This window comes from Chenopodium quinoa, unplaced genomic scaffold (genome assembly GCF_001683475.1).
Source record: "Chenopodium quinoa cultivar QQ74 unplaced genomic scaffold, ASM168347v1, whole genome shotgun sequence".
NCBI classification, from domain to species: domain Eukaryota; kingdom Viridiplantae; phylum Streptophyta; class Magnoliopsida; order Caryophyllales; family Amaranthaceae; genus Chenopodium; species Chenopodium quinoa.
In genome coordinates, this window is record NW_018744633.1 from 2,762,016 (window position 1) to 2,788,730 (window position 26,715).

Below are 26,715 nucleotides of genomic sequence, written 5' to 3' on the forward strand. Positions count from 1 at the left end.
TGCAAAGGGTAATAGAAGATCGTTGTGGTTTGTGGGGCATGTGACTAATGCGGAATTGTGGTCGATTGGATAGAGGAAAGGGGGGAAAGGAGACAAAGCAGTAGAGAGGATGTATGTCGTTTTGCCTAGCTTGAGCCTTGTATTTATGGGGGTCACGTTGTCGTTTTATTTATTGTCTATCTTCTTGATTTGTCTAAATGTCGTATAACTTCTCATTTATGAATCAATCAACCTCTTAAAACAAATGATTTAAAATAAACAAAGGTAGTAAACACTAACTGTCTTTAGTATGATCCTCTACTTGTCTACTTAATCATATTATCTAAATTTGATTTCATGTATCCAAAACTGAAAATTATTGACCAGAATTGTTGATTAATGTGTAAAATGAAACATAATCTTACAATATCCTACTAATGTGATAGCTTTCTCAAGTAGAAACTTCTCTGAAAACTCCAGTATGCTCTATGCATTTTTCTCTAATCATCAAAATCAAATGAATGAAGCAGACCATTTTACAGCATTAAACAGCAGTCACCCACACCAAACAGCAGACTTGGTTCGGTAAAATCACCTATGGGGCTAGAAGTTGGAAACCGAGAGCCCGAGAGAGAACAAAAGATAGCTGTTTTATTGCATATCTCATAGAAAGTTTGATATAGCTTAGCAAACAGGAGGTTTTCAGAATTCAAATACACAAGTTTTTTGGTTCAAACAACATACTTAAGTTTCAAATAACACAAACACACATAAAAGCAAGAAACTTCATCAGTTTTCCTGATGATTATTTTGAGCAACCCCTAAGATCAGAGGTGATATGTTTTCTTCACAAACCCTCCAATTATGCATCACAACTCCCAACAAAAGCCTCCAGAACACAACCATCAGTGTTTCAGAAACTCCAGGAAGAGAACACTAGTTCCAGCCATCTTCCGGTAACAGCAGCCAACTGACGAGAAAACTATGACAAGCATCAACACTGGACAACTGTCTGCTTGACCAAACACAGCAGTTTTCTATGTAATTTATCATCCATCGAGTGACCAAATCAACCGGGATATATCATGGTCAAAAGGGGAAAAGATGGCGACAAAAATAATTTAGTTTGCAACAAGCCATTTTAATCACTCCTCCCACAAGAGGAAGCGGCAGAATCTGCATGACAAAAATGTGTTGTCAATAGCAATAAAGTTTAGTGGAGGTTTGCATTCGCTGCAAAGAGATAATAAATATTGAAGGCAGTCAAGTATGAAATTCCAAAACAGAATGTTGAAGTGAAATGAAGCACAGAGCATATCTATAATTTAGAGTAGCTTAAATGTCAACCTGGTATGAACTGAAGCACTTGAAAAACAAACCACAATGAAAGAACATAAAATTATGTTGATGGTAGTATATAAGGAGTTTACTCACAAGTTTGGCAGTTAGTCCTCGCTGGACACCTTACACCACCCATCACCTTGTACACCAAAAAACAGTGAGAACAGTACATAGCTGGGGTGTGCACTTGGCAAAGTAATGCAGGACAGGATATTCATCATATTCAATCTCCGGGCCTTGAAAAGAAGGAAATGACAGTCAGCAATTCAGCATGTATGATTTAGGTCAATGCCAAAGAACCATCACTTAGCAATGACTTATACTCACCATCCACATCGCAAAACACCACCAAAGTGATCTCACACATGATACTGACCAGTCCAGGGGGATTGTCCTTGGTACTGCTCTGGCTGAGGAGTGAACTGGTGATTCCCAGTCATAACATGCTGTTGTTCAAGCAACTTTTGCTCATGGTTGTGATTTAGATTTCGGAAAGGCTGGTAATCTGGATAGTTTTTCGGGTTCCCCCCTTGAAACTGACCAGCAGGAGCTTGCATTCCAGGAAATGGCAAGCCAGTATTTCCATTTGAGCTATTCATAGTAGTTAAGAACTGGGAGTTGGCATGTAAAACATTATTACTAGCATGATTGGGCTCTATATTACTTACTGAGGGCGGCATGTGATAACCATCCAACCAGCTATAATCGTCAACTACTAAAGACCCATTACTCCCAGGCACACCAGACATAGGCATACTAACATGTTTCGCTGGAACAGGACTAAAACCAGGTGGAGGCCCAAGATGCCTAACAGGACGGCCCACTTGACTTTTAAATGCTGCTGAAGAGAAAGATGGCGGCTTTACAGACATATTATCAGTAGACACTTCAGGAAATGCAGAATAATCCATCTTGGATGAGTGCATAACTTCTGGAGCTCTTCTGTAATCTGAGTAGATAGCAGTATCCATAAAACTAGCAGATGGTTGGGGAGGCAAATGTGAACCAGCACCCAGGATACCCAAACTTCCTTTCAATTCAGAATTCGATACATGGCCATTTTCCATGAACTTCAATCTGTTTATGCCATCTGCAAGTGAAGCTTGCTGTTCAACGAGCCATCGTGAATCATGCATATCCCTCACGGGATAAATTTGTGCAGCAACATTGCCAGATGGCGGAATACGTTCTGACGTAGCCTGTTGATAGTGCACGCTGGATACAGGTGGGGTACTCCTTCCCTGCTTTAATTCCTCATTAAAGATCCAAGTTGGTCCAGTGGCATCCATCTGCTTCTCAACAAGTGCTGGCTTAAAAACAATTTCTTCATCATCGTCATCTCCTTCGCCTAATTGCTGAATATTCTCTTTCATTGTCATAGAATTAACAGATGACATTGTAACCACTTGCTCAGTTGAAGGTGATTCAGTTAACCCCATATAGGAACTCGGCATGCTATTGTCAGATACTTGCAGTTGAACTCCAATGACAAATTGTTTCACCTTTGAATCATAGGACACAGACTTGTGATCAACCATTGCTACACTAACCAAGGCTCTGCCTGCAGCAATGATTCTCTTTACTCGAGTTCGTTTTTCCTTACTACTACCACCAACACTGATTAACCGCTTTCTTGAAAAATCTAGAATACTATGTGCAGGAAGAATGGGCAAAAACCCCCTCAACTCAAAATCCTCTGACAAAGCAAGTCGACTTTCAGTCTCCCCTTCATCATACCTGGTCATGTTAGTAAAACAAGTTTCATCCCCATCATCATCAGCTGCAACCAGACGACTGGATAGAAGCTTATTAAGCAAAGCTATGCAATGCTTCCAGAATGACGATCTAGCAGCAGTTGGTTTTTTCTCATTAGTGGTGCAAGCTGCGAATTCTGGATAACACGCTAACCACTCGAGAAATACCAGAATGCTAGGTAGAAGGAAACTAGATGAAGAATCATGAAGTTGCACAGATCTCTCGACGATAAGACTCATAAGTTCAAAAGTAACGTTACGAGCATTATCACATAGAAGATTGTGCTGTAAGATTTCAGCATAAGAGTGACCTTCATTCTTCTTACTCACATTATAAACTGTGAATATGAGGATAGCCACAAGTCTCAAAATGGCAAGCCCATTCTCCATACCATCTTTGCCAAAATTCAACTCTTCCTCTGCTCCAGAAGAAAGAAGCTCATGAAATACTCCTCTTACTGAAGAAAGAACAGCAGCAAATGTCTCCATGCTGAAAGAAGTGATTAAAAATTAGAAGATACTAAAATGATTGTTTGTCGTACCTTATATATGCAAAATTAAGTACCTAGTACGAGTGAATAAAATGCCATGAAGCCGGACAAACTGGGTACAGAATTCCTTATATTTCTCCTTGACACTAACTTCTCTGTCCCCATTGGTCTTTGTTGTCTCAATCAGCTGATTATAGTTTTGACGATTCTGTAATAATCCCAAATATCATATCAGAAACAAACTCTATTAGAATCATTCAACCAGCTAACATGGAGTAACAAATTTACCCCTGCCTCAATGCTTAAAATGAATTAAATTGTGATGATAGACAATACTTAGCTTATTCCTTACCAAGAAAACCAAAAAAAACAAAATAGTAGTAAAAATCTCATCAAAATGAGGAAACCTTGGAAGGCATTTCAAGAGATGGATCATGAGATTCATAACATACAAATCCTTAAAGTAATGAGAACATTATAAATGATAGGAAGATACTTATCCACTGTTTTAAACAAACATCCATCCAAGTGAAACCCAGCACATAGCAGAGAAAACAAATCAAGCAAAAGCACCTCACTCCTCAAGCTTGAGTGCTTGACCAAATACATCCAATGAGAGGCATGAAAACTTAAATTAAAGCACCATATGTTTACATGTAGTATGTGAGTGGTTTTATTTTTGTACCTTTTCAAATGCAATAACCAAATTGTCTTTTGCAGTTGGAAAGGGGATCTCAGCAGCCAAACTTCTAAAATAACGGTAAACAGCCACCAGTTCATCACTTGAGTATGTAGACAATATTGCAAGCTGACAAGACAACATTGACCCAGGATAAATAATTTTTAGAAATCAAACAAAAATCTATACAATATTAAGAAAAAAATTTACTATCAAAGAAATAAGAAAAATAGAACCAACAATCATATAGATAAGATGACAAACCTGATGATGTGGATTGCCGTTGGATGGCCAAAGAGACGCAGCTTGCAGATAGTAACTTGACGCTGCAGAAAACTCACGAACTCTAGATTCACCCTCCCCATACACACCTTTGTAACGTGCAAGATCACCTAGATAAATGAGACTACGATGACAAGAAACTAGTGCCTTCTTCACATCAGATGACTTAGCAGTGTCAGTTCCCATAACAGTATCACTGTCTGAATCTTCAGTAAAATGCCCTAAAGGGAGACCATACTTCGCTCTAATTTTAAGAATCAAGTCATGATAGAAGCCAGTAGCCTCAGATAGGAAGGCCTTAAACTGAACACGGATTTTTGTTATTCTGTCTTGTACTTGAGGAGCTCTCCCGCTGTTAGTTGCAGATGATCGCACAGAAGCTTGAGCAGCACTGAAGTGTCCTCTGAATTCCTCAATTCGCTTGTAATGAAGTTGCCATAGGGAAAATTCAATATTATGCTGTTCAGAAAAGGCATGATCTTCAAGAATTATTGCCTCATAGTTCTCTCTTATCTGATACCAAGCATTAGGATCAGATGGAATCTTAGCCTGGAGAGACTTCTGCCGCTTCTTTTCCAACTCAATGTTCTACAGGAAATGAATTTTCAGAGTGCATAAGATAATATAATAAACAGCATGAAAAATTGAAAAGTATCTGACATAAGACTTCATGTCCAATTACAAAAGCATTAACAGACAAGAAAAGGAGCACATGCACATTAATAAGCTCACGATCAGCAATATCTGACAATGGAGAGAAGCACAACTGCAAAGCATTGAAAATGGAAGGACATAACAACACACCTTGTTATATAACTGCAGAGCACGTTCCTTTGATGCTGAATTAGGTGTCTTTTCCATCTGAACAACCATCAATAATGACTATCTCGATTTCACTCAACATTAACCCTGATCATAAAATTTAAACAAAACCATCACAAACATCTCGACAGAGCATTTGAGGGATGGGGGTGGGGGTGGGGGTGCTGAACCTCCACAACAATTAACCATATTGAAAGCCAATACAGCAGATATTTGATGCCTTAAAAAGCTCAGAAAACTCCAAACAATTTCTAACAAGTCTAAGTTATTGGACTTTGATTCGGCAAGACATTGAAAAGGGTCCTATTGAACTAACAAACTAACAGTATCAATCCAAGCCGAGATTAAAGCCAACTTTAAATTTGCAATTACCTATCCAAACTCTAAGAAAAATAAGTTTTCAAACTTCACAAGTGCTAAAATCATGAAAATGCTGGCAACTCAGCATAATTGGAAGCCCTAGAATAAGACAATTACATATCAATCAGAATTACCAACAAGGCCGACATATTTGCAACCCTAGGCAATTCATCATCAAATTCAATACTAATCAACTTGGTGTTTCATAACACGACTTCAAAATTAAAACCCACAACCTACTAAACCCTATCAGGCTTCAAAAACCCAGATTGCACAACACCTCCATTCAATGATCGCAAGTTCATTCTCATAGCCCAAACCTATATTAGCGACTAATCCGACACCGCAGCAGATGGAACCCCATATACATTAAGCAAACTAAAACTATATTTAAGAACCTGAACAAGTCAAAACTGATGATAATGCTAATTTCAACAAACATGGAACAAAAACCCCAACATAAGCAAGATATAAAAAAATCAAGTCTTGACATAAAGTAAAGGAACCGATCAACCCAAAATTGATTTCAACGCAAAAATCAACACTTTCATCAATATAATGTAAACCCACATAAGAATCCATAAACCCAGAAAAGGGCTCAATCCAATTAACAAATTAATTATTAAAAAACCCCAAATTTTAGGGAAATTTTACATAATTGACAATTGGGAACCCAACAATTAAAGGGGAAAAAAAAATCAAATAGCATAAAAAACCAACAATGTCAATGAAAAACAACAACGACCCATGAAATAATTAGACAATCAGAAATCAAAAACAAGAAATTGAAGAAGATAAGAGTAGAATAACTTACCCCCCCAAGAAGGAGGAAGAGTGGTGAGAGACAGAATGGAAGGTGAAGTAGAGAGAGAAAAGGGTAGAAATTGTATTGGTGGGTCAATCTTAGAGAGAGAAAATAATGTGAGAGATTTGGGGGAAAAAGACTCAGAGCCTCAGGTCTCACAAAACCTTAAGAGGCGGAAGATACCACGTTTTTGTAAGAAATTTTGCAAATAATTACTTGTATCAAAAATTACTCTTCCTTTCATAACAATTAACACATTTAATTTTTTAACTTCGACTATAGTCTTATAAAATGTTTTAAAACAGATTTTGATATATTGTTTTGTAATATCAATTTAATCCGTATGATTTTTATTTAAATGTGTTAAGTTTGACCGTGTCAATTATTGTAGAACAAAAAAAGTATATACATTCCTCCATCTCCTTCTATTTCAAAACAATCGACACTACTCCCTCCAATCCTGAACAATTGACGCAGTCAAACTTGACACATATGTCAATGCACAATTTAGTTATTTAACAATACGAGTATATTTAATGATTAAATTTGTTTTTTTATATGTTAATAATAAACGAGGGTCAAAGTTAGTATATGAATGGTAAAAAAAGTCAAACGTGTCAATTATCACATAGAGTATATTTAATGGTTCAATTAATTATAACTCGAACACAAAACTAGTATGTTATAAATACATAATGTTCGTTTATATATATATATATATATATATATATATATATATATATATATATATATATATATATATATATAGGGTGAGCAGAAATTCAGGGTACCCTGATATGGAACCGGAACCTGTTCGGAACCGTAGGTTCCAAACCCGGAACCTGTTGATCAGGTTCCGGTTTCGGGTAATAAAATTAGGAACCTGTTGCAACAGGTTCCGGTTCCGGGTAATAAAATTTTGGATCTAGAACCTGTAGGGTACCCTGTTAGTACAGGTTTCCTATAGGGTACATGAAACCGGAACCTATATGGTATTAAAAATTCTAGACAATTAGTGGGTTTGTTATATTTGAATTACTATACTAAAGTTGTAAGCTTTTATTGTGATCATCTATTTTAAAAAAAAAAAAATTTGTCACAATTTATCAAGTAACTATTAAACTTACTTAGACAGACAGGGTACCCTGTTTAGGAACCGGAACCTGCAGGTTCCGGTTCCGATTCTCAATTCTTAGGAACCTGTTGCAACAGCTTCCGGTTCCTATTTTTAGGAACCTGTTGCAACAAGTTCCGGTTCCGGGTCCTGATATTTTTACAGGGTACCCTGCTACGCTCACCCCTATATATATATATATATAATATTTTGATTGATTAAAATAAATATAGTTAAATTTATTTATTCAATTTTTCAAGATTAATTGACTTATTAAAGTACAAGAAATTAGGAATGGTGGTGATACATTTTTTTTTAATCTCACACTGTTACACATATAATTATTGAATAATTGTTAATTTGTCAGAGGACAGCTTAAGATGTTGGTTGAAATTCACGATCGATTTATATACTCTACCAGATTCATTATTGAAATAATATAAATATCTTCCTACTAATGATACTAGAGAAAATACACCTTTTATATTATTTGCAACGATTGCGATTAGACATTTTCCCTCTCTACTTTATGTCAAATTGTTGCAAATAATGTGTAACGGAGGTAGTAACACGTAGTGTATTTCAAAAAAAAAAAAAAAAACATTAAAGAGCTAGTTTTTACCAAATAAATAAATAAATAAAGATAGGGGAAGAGATAGATCAATGACTCATAAAATTGGAAGGAAAAAGTCCAATAAATTTCAAACAAAGTCATAGAGTAACGCCTAACCAACCTAATAATCTTAAAATTAAAGAGATAACAAATCATTTGGAAAATGAGATACAAAAACTCTCAACCTGAGCAAAATTGCAGACAAGGTTTTCAGAGTAGGGTATAACTCGAGTCACTTGACGATGTTTTCAGGAGACTTGAACATAAAGTTGAGCTCCTACAACTCTGATTTATGCTGTCAAACTGTTGCTATCGATCGTGCTGCAGTTGCATCTGCCTTTTGGAGTGATCATACGCTGGGTTCTGTAAACTTTTGTACATATTTATGCTGTCAAACTGTTGCTATCGATCGTGCTGCAGTTGCATCTGCCTTTTGGAGTGATCATACGCTGGGTTCTGTAAACTTTTGTACATAACTAGAACGGAGGGAGTACAGAACTACCAATGAACTTGAAACTATTTTACTTCGTAATATATATGAATATATTGATAGTGTATTTACAGTACGGGAAATCATTTCCTCGATTAGCTACAAGCCTACAACAAACATGCAACATCCACCTTCAGATGCAGATAACTACCATAATCTATCTAGTGACACTAGGCTGAGACCTCTCAAACAGTTCAACAGATTAAAACAAAAGTTTGCAATGCTTTAGTATGTACAGAACGTAAAGGACAGCACCACAATTATAAACAAACTTAACTACGAAATTTGATGTATGATTGTTCATTCCATCTTCACATTTGCCCGCCAACTCCATCCTTTTCACCTAATATTGCTCAGCCATCCAAATTGAAGCAGAGATTGTCCTGATCCAAACTTCACGAGATATGTTCTGTAAGGTATGAGGATGTTCCTGAGACCTGCCAGCAAAATCAACCAGCAATTGTATCAAGAATAGGTCAACAATCAACGGTTAAAAGAAAAGTGTAAGAAAACATAAACGCGAAGTACCTTGTGTGCACATTGTTCTATAAACATGAGCAACGTGCTTATTCCCCTTAGTGTGCACTTGAGTCTTCTCTAAGCACTCCAGAAAAGCCAGATCAGCTTCCAGCAGCTTTGCTTGGTCATGAGTGTCATAGCCTATATCATGACAATAGCAACAATAATCCAACCAATCTATAGGGCGCTTGTCCCAAACATGGGAGCCTCCATCCTTCCCACTGGACCAATTTGGCCCACAGTAGTGACCATATCTTGGAAAGAACTGAGACAAGAAAGCCCGAGGTCCAGTATGCCAAGGAACCTTAGATACATAAGGCCTAAACCGTAATTGAGGGGACTGAGAAGATAATGACACATCACCAGCTCTAGATCTTGCTCGTCTTTTCAACCCTTTATTAATAGTAGTTGGCATAGGCAATCTATCTCTAAGATTGACAGCCCAAGGGATGATCGAAAGAAGAGACCATCCAAAGAAGTTGAAATCAATGGATGGCCAATTCTTAGGCGACTCTGTAACTATTAGTGGCGGCTTCAATGTTTGCTCCATCTCGCTATTCTTCCTAGGAATTTGATCAGGAAACTTGAAGCTCATCACTACAAAAAGGGATAAGCTAACCTTGAGGCGAAAACGTCCTTAACACCAGATCAAAAATTTCCCCTGTCAATTTATACACAACACCATACTGTCAATAAAACCTTATATTCACCCACAATCTTCTGAACACAAGGTCCACTTCTACCTCAGAATCTTCATTCACAACATATTATTTGTACTGCTGTATGTTAAGTGTTAACCTTAAACATTCAGCTAAGTCATCCTACACTCGATCACACCAAATTAGACCATATTCGAGATGTCGAAAATTACTTGATGAACATGACAAAATTTATGAGAATATACCACAAACTATGGACTTTCATAAAGCATGGCAAGAAAGAAAGACTTAAACACTCATCTTCTACTCTCAATCAAAATTTTGCAAAAATTCTCTTAATTTACATCTAAAATTCCAGAGAGATAACATGCACACAAATAAATAGTTTATAAATTCAATAAATTCATCATCTTCAAAAACCCAAAAACCTCACATAGAGAAAGAGAAATCCACTTCAATTATTCATCAATTTTCACCCAATTTCATAAAATTAACTGATGGGTTATTGAAAACATTGATGGAAAAAAAAAAAACCAATTAATCTTATCTTTCTCTTGAATTATCAATTCAACAAAACACATAATTCAAATCCTAAAAGGGACGTAAAACCCAAAATTCAAAAGCATTCATTCAATAATTCCCAGAAATTTACAGCAAAATTAAGATTAAAAACACACGAAATCATGCAATTCAAAATAAAAAAAATGGAATAGACTTACATGGGCAATTGGGAAAATCATCATAAGAATCGTAATCAAAAGAGCAACCAGAATGAGCGAGAGGAGAGAGAAAGCGACAATCAAAGGAAGAAGAAGTAAGTGTTGTTGAGTGGCGTGTTAATTTCCTGGTTAAGAAGAGAGAGGAAAACGGAAAAAGATGGGAATTTTGTTTTCAAAAGAATTAAATGGTGGATATTCGATTTCATTCAATCTTCAATTTTCCAATTACAAATTCAATTTGCAGATCATACGCCGCTTTTTATTGGGCATTGTGGTTTGTTTTTATGTTGCTTAACATTTTGTACCATATCTTTTTTTTATTATTATTATTATTATTAATACGAGTATAATAATATTGTCTCCGTATTGACCGTATATATGTATTGCATTATTGAGTACGGAGTATTTAAGTGGTCAATGTGGTAATTGTGGTTTACACAAATTCTCGTACACGAGATAATACTCTTGGTTGTACCATGCACAGTAGTACTGTACACATGGTAAGCTTTGTGTTTCGGATATTTATAGATTGTGCTTAGATAGAATGTATTTATGTATGCTTGTGACGCACATTTAGAGTATGTTCTTTTCAGATTATTTTCAATTCAATTTTTAATTTCCTTCTCTCGTAAAATATTCAGTTCAGTCAAACAGAACAAGCCTTTAATTGCAATATTCGAAGATGCTTATCATTGATGCATCATTGAAGAACCAAAACAGACGTATTTTTGAAGATTGATTTCAATTAGGTTGTGAGAATAAGAGGCCCATTTAAGAATGTTGCTTATCAAAGCAATTTATCATAATAATGAGAGTACAGGCTTTTATTTAGCTAAGAACAAATAAACTCATGCTAACCAGAGTTTGCACAAGGCGATCAAACTACGGTACCAAAGATTGACAAGTACTTATATTACTTTGATTACATGAAGATAAAAGATACACAGACGTAATTATATACAGAATAATAGCATATACTACCGAGTACTCCGTAATAAACTACAACATTTCCAAAAGCTTTGTATAAAGAGGATCACACAATGAAGAGTTGCATACAACAAATTGTAAGAGAACCATTCTACAATACTTACTAAAATACTAGATACATCGCTCCAGGTCTATTTTTGTTCCCTCTTTTTTTGAGTCATTTTTTCATACTGTGATACAAAACAATGATATACATACAATACAAGCTACCATTCTACATAGTTTAGAATCAGAAGAAATGGGAGGGGAGAAAAGAAAGAGATACTATCCTTATCTGCGATTCCACGGCCAAAAACTAAAGAACACAAAACTCTCTAAATCAAGAAAGGGCAAAAGCAGAGATCATTTGAGTAGAGCACAAAAAAATTACAGGAGAACTATATGCAATCAGTAAAAGGATGTACAAATAATAAACAACAGGGTTATCTCTTCGATTGTTCAAGCTGAGCATGTGGACAGTCAGCTCCATGACGGCGAAGATGGTCTGTACAAATAGTCTTGGGAGTTTGCCACCCCATAATTCAAATCCAGGTTGTGAAGCTGCTCCATCAGTTGAGATCGCCGCTCCTTGAAAAAGTCAAGCCGGGTTGTTAACTCTACTAATGTTGATGATGCTGCTGATGGATGTCGGGGAAAATCCAATACCTGCAAGTTTAACAAGTGTGATAAAATCAATGTCAGCAAAGTCTAGCTGATAATGGGTCAGGCCAGAAAATGCCATAACCCGCAAAACTTTGGCAAGGCTTAGCTGCCCTAAGACTAAAATAGCTTGAAAACAAACTTCGGGCTGAACTTGCCAAAAAAAAAAAAAAAAAGTTTAGTTACAGAAGTAGAACATTTCGAAACAGAGTGGAATCAACACATATCTGTGCTTTCCAGAGGTACAACAGAAGCCTTACCTCCGGTAATCTTGAAGTGGATGGCATAGAAGCAGAATCAACACCACCAAATTCATCAAAAGACATGTTGGCAGATGTTTCTGTGCTTTTTGAATCACTTAAACTAGTCGGTTCTAGAAACTGCTTGCGAGGCTGCCGGCTACTACTCCCAGCAGCTGATACTTGTCCCTTGACGTGATTCCACTCTGGCGGCAGCGATCCCTCCTGAAGCATAACATTGCAAGACACTTGTTAACAAGGTGGAAATAGTTCTCGGGCAACAGTGTGGAATCAAAACCGAACAAATACTGGGATTGTCCCATGGGCTATTTGTGTTCACTCTTTAAGGAGGGACAGAAGCTACAGAGCAGAGAAAACACAATTTACAAGCTTTGGGAGTTTTTTTTTTTCCACATTTAATCAAAAGCACTATACCAAACATATGGTGTGATGACCATACTGTTGTAAGAGAAAAGGCTAGTACAATTAATTTAATCCATTTCAATTCTACCATATATGACCTAGATCCAACTATCTGTCTGCTTTTCCAGTGATCAATGAAGGTAAGGCCAATATTGTAAAGGAAGGAGTGGTACCAAGAGTAAAAAAACAAGGAAAAAAAAAAGAAGATTTAAGAAGCATAAAAAAGAAAGAGACGAACAAAACAAAGGAATAAGATCTTTTAAGGTTCCAAAAAACTAGCAAAGGATCATGTCAGGGAGAATATACCTCACTTCGTTGTTTCCTTTCATGATTACAGAAAGCAAGGGTACTATCAAAATCTTGCTGAAGAAATCTCCTGCACATAGCATGATTACAGTAAGACTTCCCCCTTTTAGATCAGGAAAGAATTGACAGTTAAGTCATATTACACAGCATCCAAGTAATTAATAAATCAGACTCCCAATCAATGGGGTAATTAGTTTAACAGACCTTCACAAGATTCACTAGCTATAAATATGCTCCATCCTTTTGTGCCCCCCCCCCCCCCCCCAAAACCCTACACCCCAGAATTTAGAAACACAAATGTTGGCAAAGTTGTAATATGACCATAAACGCAAACTTAGAGGTAAACCCAGCCTCCGGAATGACCATTCTCTCTGATGGAAGAAACGGAACTAGAAGGAAAACAGCAAGCAGTCTAGTCGACGCATCACACAAATTCATACAACTTTGGTTGGAATCAAATCGTATGGTTCTCCAGCAGAAACCTTGAATTTTTTCATACTATCATTGAGTAGAACTAATCAAAATTCCTTGCCTGTTGCAACTGACTGCTTAAGCTTTGAGACCAGAACCCTAATGTTTGGCATATAGGACTCAACCAGCTTCAGCAATCTTATTTACTAAACCCGGCTTATATATGAGTGATGAATCCATTTCACTGTTAAACCATATTATCATGAGCATAGAATCAACTGAATGGTAACTAAAACACAATTAACACTGCATATGCTCAACACTTTGTTTGGATAGGAAGAAATGGAAGGAAAAGAAGAGAAGAGAAATGGAGGGGGACAAAATCTCTTGTTTGGGTAAAAGATTGGGGGAAGGAGAGGGAAGGATCCATTTTCCCTCTCTTTAATAACCATAATCTCTCCAAAATTGGAGAGATTTGGAAGGAAAATGGAGCTCACCTCCCCCTCCCTTTCTTTTCCCTTCCCTTCCTCCATTTTCCCTCCCCTTCTTTTCCTTCCTTCTTTACTATCCAAACAAAGCGCAAAGCAAGAATGAACAATAAGCAATCAATGAAGCAAAAAACAAAGATATACTCTAATACCTGTCACATGCATCAGATAGTGAACCAAACTGATGTTGCCGTTGCTGATTGAGTTGGTGGTGCAATTCTGCCACCTTTTGCTTCAACCGGGCCACATCAGCCTCAGCAAGAGCAATCTCCTCAAGCTCAGCCCTTATCTTCACATTCAGGAGAGCATAATTAAGTAAATATTATGTCCAAGATAGAATGGCAAAGAAAGCACGTGACAATTGAGAAGAAAGATGAATATCACAGACTGATCTAATGTACACACCTTGGAATCCATACCGCGTGAACTAGAAAGTTGCCCAGAGGACATGCTTAAACCAACCTCTAATGCAGCTCTAAGATCTCTTTCAGCTTGCAGCTGCTCTTGTAGTCTTTGTACCTGGCATTAAAAAGCTTGTGTGAAGAAGTAACCAACACATTCTCTAAAAAACACTAAGAGACTACATAAAAAATCACAGCAATACTGTTCCAAGGATACAGATGAACATAATTACTTCAGAAGGACCAATCAAACAATTTAATTAATAACCAAATAGCAGAAGCAGGTGAGCTTGCTTTAACAAAAAAGATTCCAATTTACAAGTTGCCAAGTCATTGGAGATTTTATAGCATACAAATTTGAGATGTATCTATTTAGCTCAATATTATAGACTTAAAAAAGATTAAAGAGTGTGAATAGAGATGAGCATACATCTTGTTCAAGCGCTAAACGCCGCTCATGCAGAGCTTGTTTCCTTCTCTCCAAGCTCGCTTGTAATATCGCATTTCCCCTTGCCTGTCAGACATGAACATAAAATTGTTTCAGCAACAACTAATTATATTCATCAGGCAAAACTATTTCAACATATTATATTTCAATAAACCTCTTTTGCAATTCTGTGTCGCAGGTCATTCTTTGTAATTTCAAGCCTCTGGATGGCATGTCTGAAAAAATTAAAAAAAAAAATAGTCAAAATATTAAGGGGGGAAAATAATTTTAAGCAACAATGATAGTAAAATCTAATAGAAGAGCAGCAGGATCAGGATAATGATAACACAATTACAAAGAAAACAGTTCCTACAAAAATCTAGAGCACCTAATACTACAGAAAGACGAAAGAGCGAAAAGGAGTTTAGAGAAAAAGAGCTCTTACTCTTCCTCTCCCGAGGAATCAACTGACTCCATAGATGGTGTTTTACGAACCTGAAAAGGAAAACAAAAATATCATCAGATTCAAACATCTAAACTAGATGGCACCAATTCATCACGATTTAAGAGATAATATTCCCTTATCAAGATTATAAACAAAATAATATGCATCAGCTAATAGGATACTCAAATCCAGCACATACAAACAATTAAGAGAGGCAAGATAGCAGAAGAAAAACCTAGTCGATTCACTAGCAGCAAAAGTTATTGTTCTAGGCGTAACACAAACAACAAATAATTCATATTTTTTTTGCTTTAATCACAACTGGAACCTTAGCTTTCGACTACTCAATGCCAGCTTTTATGCAAGAGTTATAGGTGTTTGCCAGTTAAAACTAATTGAATAATCCCACATCAAACAAGCCAATATCAAAATGCTTCCCAACCTCTGTAAAGGAAAAAACAACAAATAAAGCTTCATATCAACTTCATAAAGTAAATTCACGGAAAAAAACAAAGCTAACCAATATCAGTCCACTAGTTATAATAAAACAATCCATAAAGAAAAGAAATTATACAAGCTAACATCAGAAATTATTGCCACAATGGCTTGGGAAAAATAAAATAAAATAAAATAAAAGTTTGAGAGCATCATTTTAGATTTTAGCTATACTAGCAACAAAAATGCTTAGTAGAAAGTAAGTAAAGTGAGCTTACAGCGCCTCTGTTCCAAAAATTTGAACGCTTAGCACCAGAGCCAGTGAGTTTACTTGTAGGTTTTTCAGCACTTGATTCAGGACCTGCAACAGGTAGCGGAGGTCCCGGATCCATTGATGACAGTATCTCCCCCATTGAACGATAAGATTCCCCAGCAGTTACCTTAGGACTGCTCGTGCCATTTGTCAAGCTTTCAGTCACCTTTACTGGTTTATTTTGTTCACTCAACTCTCCATTAGAATCCCTCAATGTTTGAGTATCGCTACGAGGTTTAGAATTGACAGATGATGCATTATTCGTTCTAGGTGATCCATCAGAATCATCACCTCCAAAAGGCTGAACCTGAATGTCAGAACAGAAACCAAAGTAAGTGAACAGACATAGCCTTTTATTAATAGAACTCCAGATTTAAAAACCAGATCGTTTCAGGCATTTAAGCAGCAGCTCCAGTACAGAAAAGTAATAGTTATTACCACTAAAAATTTCACCCCATCAGAATTTATAGACTGGCATGCACACAGCCACCTTATATGGTGCACTGTAGTAACTGTACATGTGTACACTAAAGCTTGCATGCATAAAAGCAGGTAAAACAAGATATAGAGTAAAGTATTCTGAACTAGAGTATACATTCATGGCCAAGTGACACATAAATCATAAATTTAAAATTTTCAATAATTAAAAACTGGCTGCAGATCTTATTAATTACTTGGCCCTTTCTAGTATGTCTGATTGCTCATTCAAAGGTTCAAACAGGTTGATAGGAAAATAAATTGAGAGAACCTTATAGTCATAAAGGTCACTGCCTCCATATCCACTGCTCTCACTAAGTTTACCACTCAATACACGTTCCTGGTCATCATCTGTTTCTTGATCTGCTCCATTATCAGCATTATGATACCCATTTTCTTTAACCTCCAGATTTTCATCATCGGTAGAATCATCGCTCCCACTATTTTCAATCCGAGAGTCTGCTGAAATTGAACATCTCTGTAAACTATCATCCTGAAAGAGAAAAAGATATATACAATAAGTAAATAGATAAGCAAGAGAATATATAAGATAAGTAGATAAGATAGATAAGCAAGAGAATAAATATAAGTAGATAAGTAAATAACACAAAATATTACTAAAGTAAGACACAAAGCAAGAGAATATAAAAGTAAATAAATAAGCAAGAGAATAAATATGAGAACATATAAATAAGACAGAAAAATGTAAGAATATCTTATCTTGCTTAAAGCCACAACAAGTAAGACACAGCACAAGTTTATGCCCAAGACAGACATGTAGGAGCAATTAATAATTTAGCTCATATATTATAGAAGCATTCACTATATGAATATAAAGAAATAATCAAACCATGATGAACAGTTCAGAATCAGAGAGAAATTCATATTAGAGGGTTGCTCTTCCTTCCAGGGAAGAGATCAGCTTGTGGTAAAACATGAGTCCAAGTTCATGGGGTAAAAACAGTTCGTACGCCCATTGTTCATTTAAGCATGGGGATTGCAGATAGGTTTTCTGTTAACAACAGAAAGTTGCCAGAATGGTTTTTTTTTTTTTTTGAAAAATGCCAGAATGATTATTAAACCTCTAAAATCGTGCCACAAATTTTCAAGAGATTGTTATTTCATATTTTTGTAGCGTAAGAATGCACGTCCAAGAATGGAAAGAATAAATGATAAAGAAAACAGATAAACCAACAAATGAACTATGGTATGATTGTACTAAGGAAGGGAGAAGAAGCATGAGACTAACAAAAGCCTATTAACCACAGTTAACAAGAGCTGCCCACAAGTCTTGGTCAAAAAATACTTCTCATTGCTTAGGCAAGCATCAAAGCAGATAACAAACTAAAAATAACTTACATCAAAGATATTCTCATACTCCTCCAGAAGAGTTGCAATAATTGCCTGAGCATTATTAGCAGCATTTGCTGCGGCCAGAAGCTGGGCTGAATTATCACCATTCATATCAAAGTCATCATCCAGCTCACACTCGCCCGCTAAAAGAGGGCGTAGAAGCAAAGGTGCCATGCAAGCAGCAACAGCAGAAGGAGTCATCCGATTCTCAGAAGAATAAGAAGCAACTGTGTGCATCATTTTCAAAATTCTGCAAAAAGAGATGCAAAAAAAAAAAAAAACAAATTTGATCAGAACCAATGAAATGACAACTTTAACAAGATTTTTGATACTGCAAAATGCTTTATAAAGCATGCAACTTGATCAATATGAATTATAAGCAATGCTCTCAACACAAATCCAGAATGACAACTAACATTACAGATTACAGAAATGCCGATGTCTCTAATCTCTTAAAAGATACTGAACACCTTAACTCTTAAAAAAAGCACGCTTAAGAGACACACACCTCATATAAACTCCTCTAATCTAATATAGTCCATAGTACGTTTCACTCATGTCCAATTTCAATAGACACTCTCAACCAGTATGCAGCTGTATTAAAGTTCATGCAATTTGCTTCCATCTCTGGTTTTAGTGTCACTCAAAATTTTGAATCACTATCAACCAAATGACAGAAGAATGGAAAATAATCAATAATGATGTACTTAAAGGTTGGTTAGGACCTCAATACATAATTTAAGAGAAGAATATAGTATTCTAGCCTTCAGATAAGATTGTCACATAAGATGAAAACAATAGCAAAATCTTTCACTCGGCCAACAATCAGTCGACCACAGCCCAGGTTGTGAAACTCACCAAGCAAAATTGCTATCCCCCATTTTAATACTAAAGTTGTTCAAATAACAAATCTCTGCAAATCAATAAATGACATTATTCTTTCTTGGCCAGTCAATTTGTTTCTGCCACTGCTACTGTGACCATACAAATGCCAAAACCATTTATTCTACTAATCATGGAGACATTTACAATAGACAACATGCTTTAGAAGCTAAGAAAAAGAGGACGGACAGCAGCAAGCAACAATCTTAAGTGGTTTTCTTTTTGCAGCATTCAATCCTGACATGTTATATATTATTCATATTTCCATAATGCCAAGGGGAGAGAGGGAAGCTGTACCAAAAATGATATTCAGGCAAGGTACTCCAGAAGTCAAAGTAAACCAAAAGGTCATACAGATGATTACAGAAGTATAGAGATTTAAAAATATTTTTAAAAAAAATTAAAAAAAGAAATTAGAAAGAAGTCCCATAAATAAACCAAATTACAAGCATAAAAATAAGGAATAATAGATGGAGAAAACACCTTTGCAACAATCGCCTATTAGGTTCTGGAAATGTCTCCAGTATCGCCGATCGCATAGCATTCACCCGTGGTTCCTTGCGATCTATTTCTGAAAAAGTTACCAAACAGCAAATATTACCATCCTTAGCAAATAAAGCTGAAAAGATGAATATGTGAGATATTGGCCATGATTTTTACTAATCAATAACAAATGCGAGGAAAACTAAGGGCAAGAACTCCTTCAATTTAAAGCTGAAATGGTGTTGGAAAGTCCAAACAGCTCAGCATGAATGTAAACAATAAGTCAACTGGTAACATACATCAAGTTTCCCCAACAACAATCACTTTGAATGAAACCGGTCAGTAAAGAAGAGAGAAGAAAGACACATGTCCCAAGAGTTGTAGCTAAAATAAATAAATGATAATTTATAAAAGAAAACAATCCATGTAGCTGATATAAAGCACTAACTAGCAGAGATGACAGGGTTCAAATATTCACTTTAAGATTCAGTAAGTTGCGTTCAGGAATGATAAATTTAGTTCGGCATAGTTCAGGTAAAAAAAATAATTGTTGAAAACATCACCACAAATAAACTCAGGTAAGTTGTAAAGGGGGGTAGGGCTCCATTTTTCCTTTCAAATATTTTTGGTATTTGAAAAAAAAAAATACTTACCAAAAATAAAGTTCGGGTATGTTCAGTTCAGCAAAGAACTAACATGCTTTATCCATACAACTAAGTTTAGACAAGTTCAGGGGTTTAAAGGTTTGATATTAAGGCACAACAGAAGCCTGAAAACATGCAAAATGACTAAAAAATTCAGTAGACTTCACATTATAGTCCAAAGAAAATCAACAAACTAATATGAAGTAACATAACAATCTAACTAGCAAACCAGCTGAAATTTTGAATTAAGCCCAAGGAACTTAAACAGCTCAGATGTTCAAAAAAAGATATACTTCTACATTAATATACTGTAAGACAAACTTACTGTAAGCCTCAAGCAATGCAGTGCAGCAAGACGCTGGAACAGGAGAAGATGGAAGCTCGCGAAGGACATGCTGAATATTCAATGTTCCAAGAGAAAAATATCAGCCATAATACATAACAAGGTAATAGAATCAATTAACTGATAAAGAAACTCAAAATCACCTTCACACAGTCACCAACAACATGAGCATCCTCGTTGGGATCAAATTCATTATTGCCTGAAAAGGTACATATATAAACCCAATTTTGAAATGAGTACAGAATACTAATATATATAACAATAAAATATTCAGAAGTGATAAAATAAACCAAAAATGGACCTTGTTCATAATCCTGGACTCTGCGCTCCACCTCTTCAACATCTGCAGACTGTCGTAAAATTCCTTCCACTTTATTACCTGCCACAAAATAGGACACCATGAGATAAAGCATTCACTGCAGACACAACTACTAATACATTCCATTAATATCTCAACCAAATGATAAGATGTGCCTTCTATCAAGCAATAATGAACATTAGTATAGCCTCAAAACTATAGGAATCTGGCTGTAAAACAGCAGCCAGAAGTTCTAAATTGGAGTTTGAAAGTAACATTATAAAATCTAAACTACAAGAGAAAAAAGAGGGGGGGGGGGGGAGTTGCGGAGGATTAGAAATAAAAAATGGTATACTTCAACAAACAAAAGCAATCGCACTGAGCTAGAACATGTTGCAACACTGTTCATATTATGAAGAGGAATTTTAAAATAGAAAAGAATTTAAATTTGGAAGATGAAAATGCAATGCTAACAAATTCGAACAAAAAAGTGCCATTTAATCTCCCGCATGGAATGAGCAGTCTTATTTTTAAATATATACAAGTATATAACTCACCATAAGTTTCAAGAAATCGAAGAGCTTTCTCCAAAAAAGAGGGTCCACCATCTATATCCTCCAACGCAAGCAAGATTGGTCGTCCAACGACCAAAGACTTTACTGGGCGCTTGTCCCTCCCTGAAAGAAATTGAAAGAATCCATAGATCAAATGACATCCATCATTCAAAAACAAAAATGGATAACTCCCCTCTTAGAGGAAATACCTCAAAATAAATAGACAGAAATAAAGAAAACAAATTGATTTTCCAATTGCACTAAACAGAAGTAACAAATACACACATTGATTAAATGATCCATCAATCGCATCACTTGTGTCATTTCGAAATATGCCATTATGACCCATCACAAGGGCAGCACTAGGTGCCTGCGCAAGAGCTTGCTCCAAGGCTGTCTTCCATTCATATAAATCCTCTGAAGTCTCAGCCTAAAAAATAATCAGAAAAATAAAAAATAATCAGAAAAATAAAAAATAAAAGGATTACTAGCAGGAATAAAAGAATTCTAACAATGATCACAATATATCATACAGAACACATAGTAACTTGGTGACTGTCAAAAGGTACCTTAAGCGTAAATGCCCGACCATCACGTCCATCAGGGAAAAGTACTGTCAGTAACTTTTTGTCTTCTCGTACAACAACGCTGCAAAACAAGAGAAGAAACTCAGACTGAGACAAGGCAAGACAATGAGAATAATAAACAAAAGTCCCGATAGAAAAAACCACATACCTTCCCGAATTGTTCAAGTCAATACCACCCAACGTCAAATTTACTTCTCCGCCTCTTTGAGGAAGAGCACTCTAATAAAAGCCACAAAAAGTAACTATCAATTCACAAACAATGGGGAAAAAAAAAAGAGAGAGAGGAAGACTGAATAAAGTACAGATAGAATTCTGTTGGAAAATAGCATACTGTATCAAGAATCAAAAAACTGGCATTCATTGTAAATTACTTAGTCTCTATCACAGTTCATTAAAAGATATTTTGTCTCCATCACAGTTTGTATCATAGCACAGATAGACTACATGATAAGGGAACGCATGCTAAGTTAAAGAGAGGTCTAACAAAATGGCAAGGTAGAATAGAATAGAAGCTCTTTGTGTTAAAGGAGGGGGATGGCTTCAGCCAAAATCAGGGAAAGGAGAGATTACACTCCACAATCCAAAATGAAGCATGACGTAGCATGATGAATAGTTAAAAGATTAAAATAACTGTATTTCCAAGGTATATAACTTATCCCTTCAAAAGTCCATCAAACAACACATGCATCATGAACTATAATTGACAGGTATCAAAATTCATACAAACAAGAAAAGCAAAAGAAAAAGAAAAAAGAAAAAAGAAAAAGAAAAAGAAAAAAAAAGCATTCAATTCACCAAGGAGTGTAGGATAATCCTTAAGCCACTCAGACAGACTCCCCAAGAAATAGAACCAGTATCTTTTAGCCACCCCTTCCCAACCAAAAAATGCTAAGCAGCAAATAAAATCCTCTTATGATGGCCAGAAAGGGGACCTCTAAGAAATTTTCCAGTTAGTGGGATGGAATAAGGCAAGTTTCTCCTAAGTTGGATCTTAAATAAACAAAATAACCTGTAAATCCATATCTAAGTACACATTACATTCAGTAAACTTAAATCACCACTTATTCATCATTCAAAGGTCAGGGGCCAGAACCAAACCTACACAATATGGGTAAAAACAAAGGAAGCAACAAGATTTTATCGGAGAATTGTCAATCTATCATAATACATCTTCCATTTAGGGACCATTATCATTAAATCTTACTGCAACATTGAAAGTGAATAAAGAGGGAAACAATCAAAACAGGAACTAAAAATAATTGCCCAAGACGTAACTAAATGTTGAGAAGCACAATGTATCTTCATCTAGCATCATAGTAGTACACTAGGTTCAAAGGTATATTGAGATATCACGCAGTAAACCAACCAAAGGCAAAGCCTTAATTTTTTTTTTAATTTTTTTTTTTTTTTGGTTCCTTCTGATGACTCTCAAAGACTTAAATTCTAATATATCCAAATAAAGTTTATCGTAACAAAAGGAAACAAACTTAGAAAGACCAGCAATATTATTCGTTATACTGAATACCAAATGCAGAAGAGGTAACAACCAAACATTAAAGAGCTAGATGAGACTCACAGGATCATTTTTAAAGAACACTAAGGATGTGCGTGTCAGTATAAACCAACGCTTCTTCCAAGATTTCCAACCCAAACCTGCAGCAAAACAAGATAATGATCAGAGTTGCTCCAGGAATCAGAATCTAACAGAATTGTATCAAGAGGATCAAAAATCAACAAAATTCTAATCGTCAATAACTGGACCAGTCAGCAGGGGCCATAAATAGTGGTTCAGTTTATCATGGAGCCAAATTTGGAAAATATTTAGTTTTCCAGTTCAGATATAAGATTTCTCATAGGCTGTAAGATATTCCAAATGCGCACACAAATTTTGAACCAAATGGGATAAAAATTCACTACCTAGAAAGAATAAAAAAGGAAAGAAGATAATAAACCAACCTTTGGATGAGATGAAAAGTGGTCCACTCTTAAAAACCTGTAAAATTTTATGCACATCAGAACCTGTTACAAATACAGCCAAAAAAAACAGTGCAAAAGAAAAAAAAGAAAGACAATCTCTTTCTTACAAACCCACGTCTTCAATCAAGTAGATAGAGAAAGGGAGAAGAGGTAGAGAAAGAGTACAGAGAGAGAGAGAGAGAGAGGTCCAACCACCCTCATATATCTATATAAGGTGTGTTTCTGTAAGATAATTTTTGCATCATGCTTAATCACAAAGCTCATAGGTATAGACACAGTATAAAGTATTCCTTTCAACTTAGGAAAAAGTTCATAACATAGAATTAGCATTAGAGGATTTTTACTCTGTAGTGTGACCTATTCTCCCACTTTCATAATAAGTATTACTACTTCACTAGATACACCCACAGCTCTAAGTAATTTCCCACCCTTTTCTATGGTATATATGATCCCGCCTAAGGTGAAATTTGACAACGGTCTCCCAGTTTAGAGAGGAGGCAACAATACTAGAACTTGCAGATCCAGTACTAGGAATCCTATGCCCACCAAGAAAACTGTTGGCAGGCAATGGCAGCCAAAGGAATATTTACAGCATGAATGATCTAAAGAACTTAGGCAGGATGAGATCATCCTGCACATATTTGAATTACATACGGCGACACAAGCAATCATGTCAACTATACATTTACCTAGAAGGCTAGAGGTATATTAATCATAAATCTTTTCATTTCTTATATATCTATTGTAGAAATTAGACAACATAACTCTCTTCAGTTTTTAAGTATCTGTTCTAAAAGCAATCAACTAATCATATGTGCAAGGATTGGCCTGAAGCAATTATGTTTAAAGACCATATGAAACTCTATCACAATTCTCAAATTTTGAGTCACAAAATCTTAAGCCGACATTACCAATAATAATGAACACTACATTAAACAATTTTTTTTTAAAAAAAAAAAGCATGCAAGGTCTTAAGTCAATAGCATGTATAGCTGCACTGATCATTAATGGATGTTACCCAACATTTGGGATCCTCCTTAAAGTCCTTAGTAATGCTTTCCTAGCCTAAAATCATAGGTTGTGTCTTGTGCGTAACCATGCCCCGCCACACTCCCCTCGTTCACCTCCTTCAACAGTCCTTACCCCATGTGATATTTGCATACTACTCCCCTTTGAAATCTCTTTGCTGCTTATTTTTCTGGGAACGAATATTTTCTTCACAAGTATTCTGAGACTACAAGTCTGGAAGAAGTCTCTACTAGCCTCAGTTAGTTGGACTCAACATTCAAGATAACCAATTCACTATGACAATTGGACTTCCCCAGACCCTCCATACAGATTCACACTGACTGATAGTGGTAATCTGAATTATGTCATCATATTTACCATCGTCGAGATTAAAAAGTCAGGGCATCACTAATCCAGTAGCTACTCAGGTTTCCAGTAATGAAGGCATTCTTCACGCGATCACACTTAATAGTAACAATCCTTGTCTGAACTTAGAATGAATTCTTCTACACCCAAAAACCCTCCACCCTGGTAAAAAATTCTCATCCAATTCCATTTTCACTCGATTTGTTCAGAGAGCGATGCGATTTGAAGCGTGCTCAACAACAAATATCGCTGACGATTTGCAGCATACAAAGTACATTATTAATTAATCAACTGATAACAGCAAGACATACTTATTTAAAATTAATTAATTCGAACTCGACAATCATACAAAAAAATCTAGAAATTCCCTTCTTAGGTCTCAATTACCACAAAGATCACCCAATCGTGCCAATTAGTATAACAAAACAAATCATAGATTTCCATTTCCAACAAATTACATAAAAACAATAATTAACATACCTAAAATCATACCATTGCATCAATGTAGCATGCAATAAACACCAAATTAATCATTTCATACCAAATCAAACCCTTATTATTCAAATTCAAACATAATATAACAAGTACAACCCAAAATAAAGAGAAAGTCATAGTTCAATTAAAATACTACAAAAAAAACCAGAAAACAGTACCGTATTCGAAGGACCAAGTCTAGGACGTTCAAATGCAGCAATAGAAGCCGCCATTAATGGCACATCGAGAACTACAACAACAACAACTACTTCAACAACAACAACAACAACAACAGTCGAAGAACACTACTTTTTACAGTGAGAGTGAATCGAACGAGTGACTCATTGAGTCGACCCAGTACAAATCGGCGACGAATCGGAAGATCGGAGGAGAGAGAAAATCGAAAAGGGGGGGAAAATGGAATTTAGGGTTTTGATTTTTTTTGGAAGGGAGAAAGAATGGAGGAGAGAGAAAATGAAGAGATGATGATGGTGGTGGTGGTGGTGACTGGTGAAGAGGAAGCCAAAACAAAAAAGCACCCAACTGTACAACTAAAGTTTAGCAGTATACAAAAACAAAAACCCAAAATTATTTTTTTTATTAATTAATAATTTAATATACTCCCCAATAAAATTAATTTTTTTTTTCACTTTTTTTTATAAAAAAAAAAGTATATAATAAAATGAATAAATAAATAAAAGAAAATTTGATAATGGAGTGTTATTTTTGCAAGATTAGGTAGAGTGTAAAAGGGTAAGTGTATTGTTCACATTATTTTTTAGACAACTTTTTTTGGCATAAACTATGGAATGTGGGGAGAAGAAAGAGAGAGGGAGGGTATATTAATGTTTGTGGGTATTTTGTTGTGTGTAGAGTCTTTGTCAAGTATGGTCAACAGACCACTACTACTCAACTAAACAAATGGATTAGTAGTCAAGATGTTCTTAATTACGGCGTTTGCTTTTAACTTGATTGATGAGGTATTGGCTTATTGAAAAAGACTGTGGGTGTATGTACAATATGGTTTAAATTAACTTTTTTTGTGAACAAAGGCGTACATCAATTATTCGAAATTTTTATCTGTGTTTTGAAAGTTCCATAACTAATAGGCAAAATTCCATCTTACTA

General features: G+C 35.7%; 3 protein-coding genes across 3 annotated transcripts; all 3 read right to left on the minus strand.

Annotated features, from left to right (window-relative positions):
- Positions 1-610: 610 nt before the first annotated feature.
- LOC110700976 (protein SMG7-like) lies at positions 611-6,676 on the minus strand. Its single transcript, XM_021878540.1, has 8 exons — positions 6,523-6,676; positions 5,331-5,434; positions 4,509-5,114; positions 4,251-4,373; positions 3,640-3,773; positions 1,648-3,564; positions 1,414-1,556; positions 611-1,155 (listed from the first exon to the last, which is right to left on the minus strand). Exons 2-6 carry the CDS (start codon positions 5,397-5,399, stop codon positions 1,680-1,682), a joined length of 2,817 nt encoding a protein of 938 aa, XP_021734232.1. The 5' UTR covers positions 5,400-5,434; positions 6,523-6,676; the 3' UTR covers positions 611-1,155; positions 1,414-1,556; positions 1,648-1,679.
- A 2,071-nt stretch (positions 6,677-8,747) lies between these two features.
- LOC110700977 lies at positions 8,748-10,890 on the minus strand. The gene is made up of 3 exons (XM_021878541.1): positions 10,628-10,890; positions 9,259-9,910; positions 8,748-9,167 (listed from the first exon to the last, which is right to left on the minus strand). Exons 2-3 carry the CDS (start codon positions 9,842-9,844, stop codon positions 9,070-9,072), a joined length of 684 nt encoding a protein of 227 aa, XP_021734233.1. The 5' UTR covers positions 9,845-9,910; positions 10,628-10,890; the 3' UTR covers positions 8,748-9,069.
- A 732-nt stretch (positions 10,891-11,622) lies between these two features.
- LOC110700978 (rho GTPase-activating protein 7-like) lies at positions 11,623-26,167 on the minus strand. Its single transcript, XM_021878542.1, has 22 exons — positions 25,767-26,167; positions 23,719-23,755; positions 23,339-23,415; positions 21,911-21,981; positions 21,745-21,823; positions 21,461-21,605; positions 21,179-21,298; positions 20,625-20,702; positions 20,467-20,522; positions 20,306-20,375; positions 19,337-19,424; positions 17,978-18,221; positions 16,890-17,111; positions 16,107-16,448; positions 15,394-15,443; positions 15,124-15,184; positions 14,952-15,035; positions 14,526-14,639; positions 14,273-14,409; positions 13,222-13,291; positions 12,514-12,717; positions 11,623-12,259 (listed from the first exon to the last, which is right to left on the minus strand). Exons 1-22 carry the CDS (start codon positions 25,818-25,820, stop codon positions 12,074-12,076), a joined length of 2,589 nt encoding a protein of 862 aa, XP_021734234.1. The 5' UTR covers positions 25,821-26,167; the 3' UTR covers positions 11,623-12,073.
- Positions 26,168-26,715: the final 548 nt, after the last annotated feature.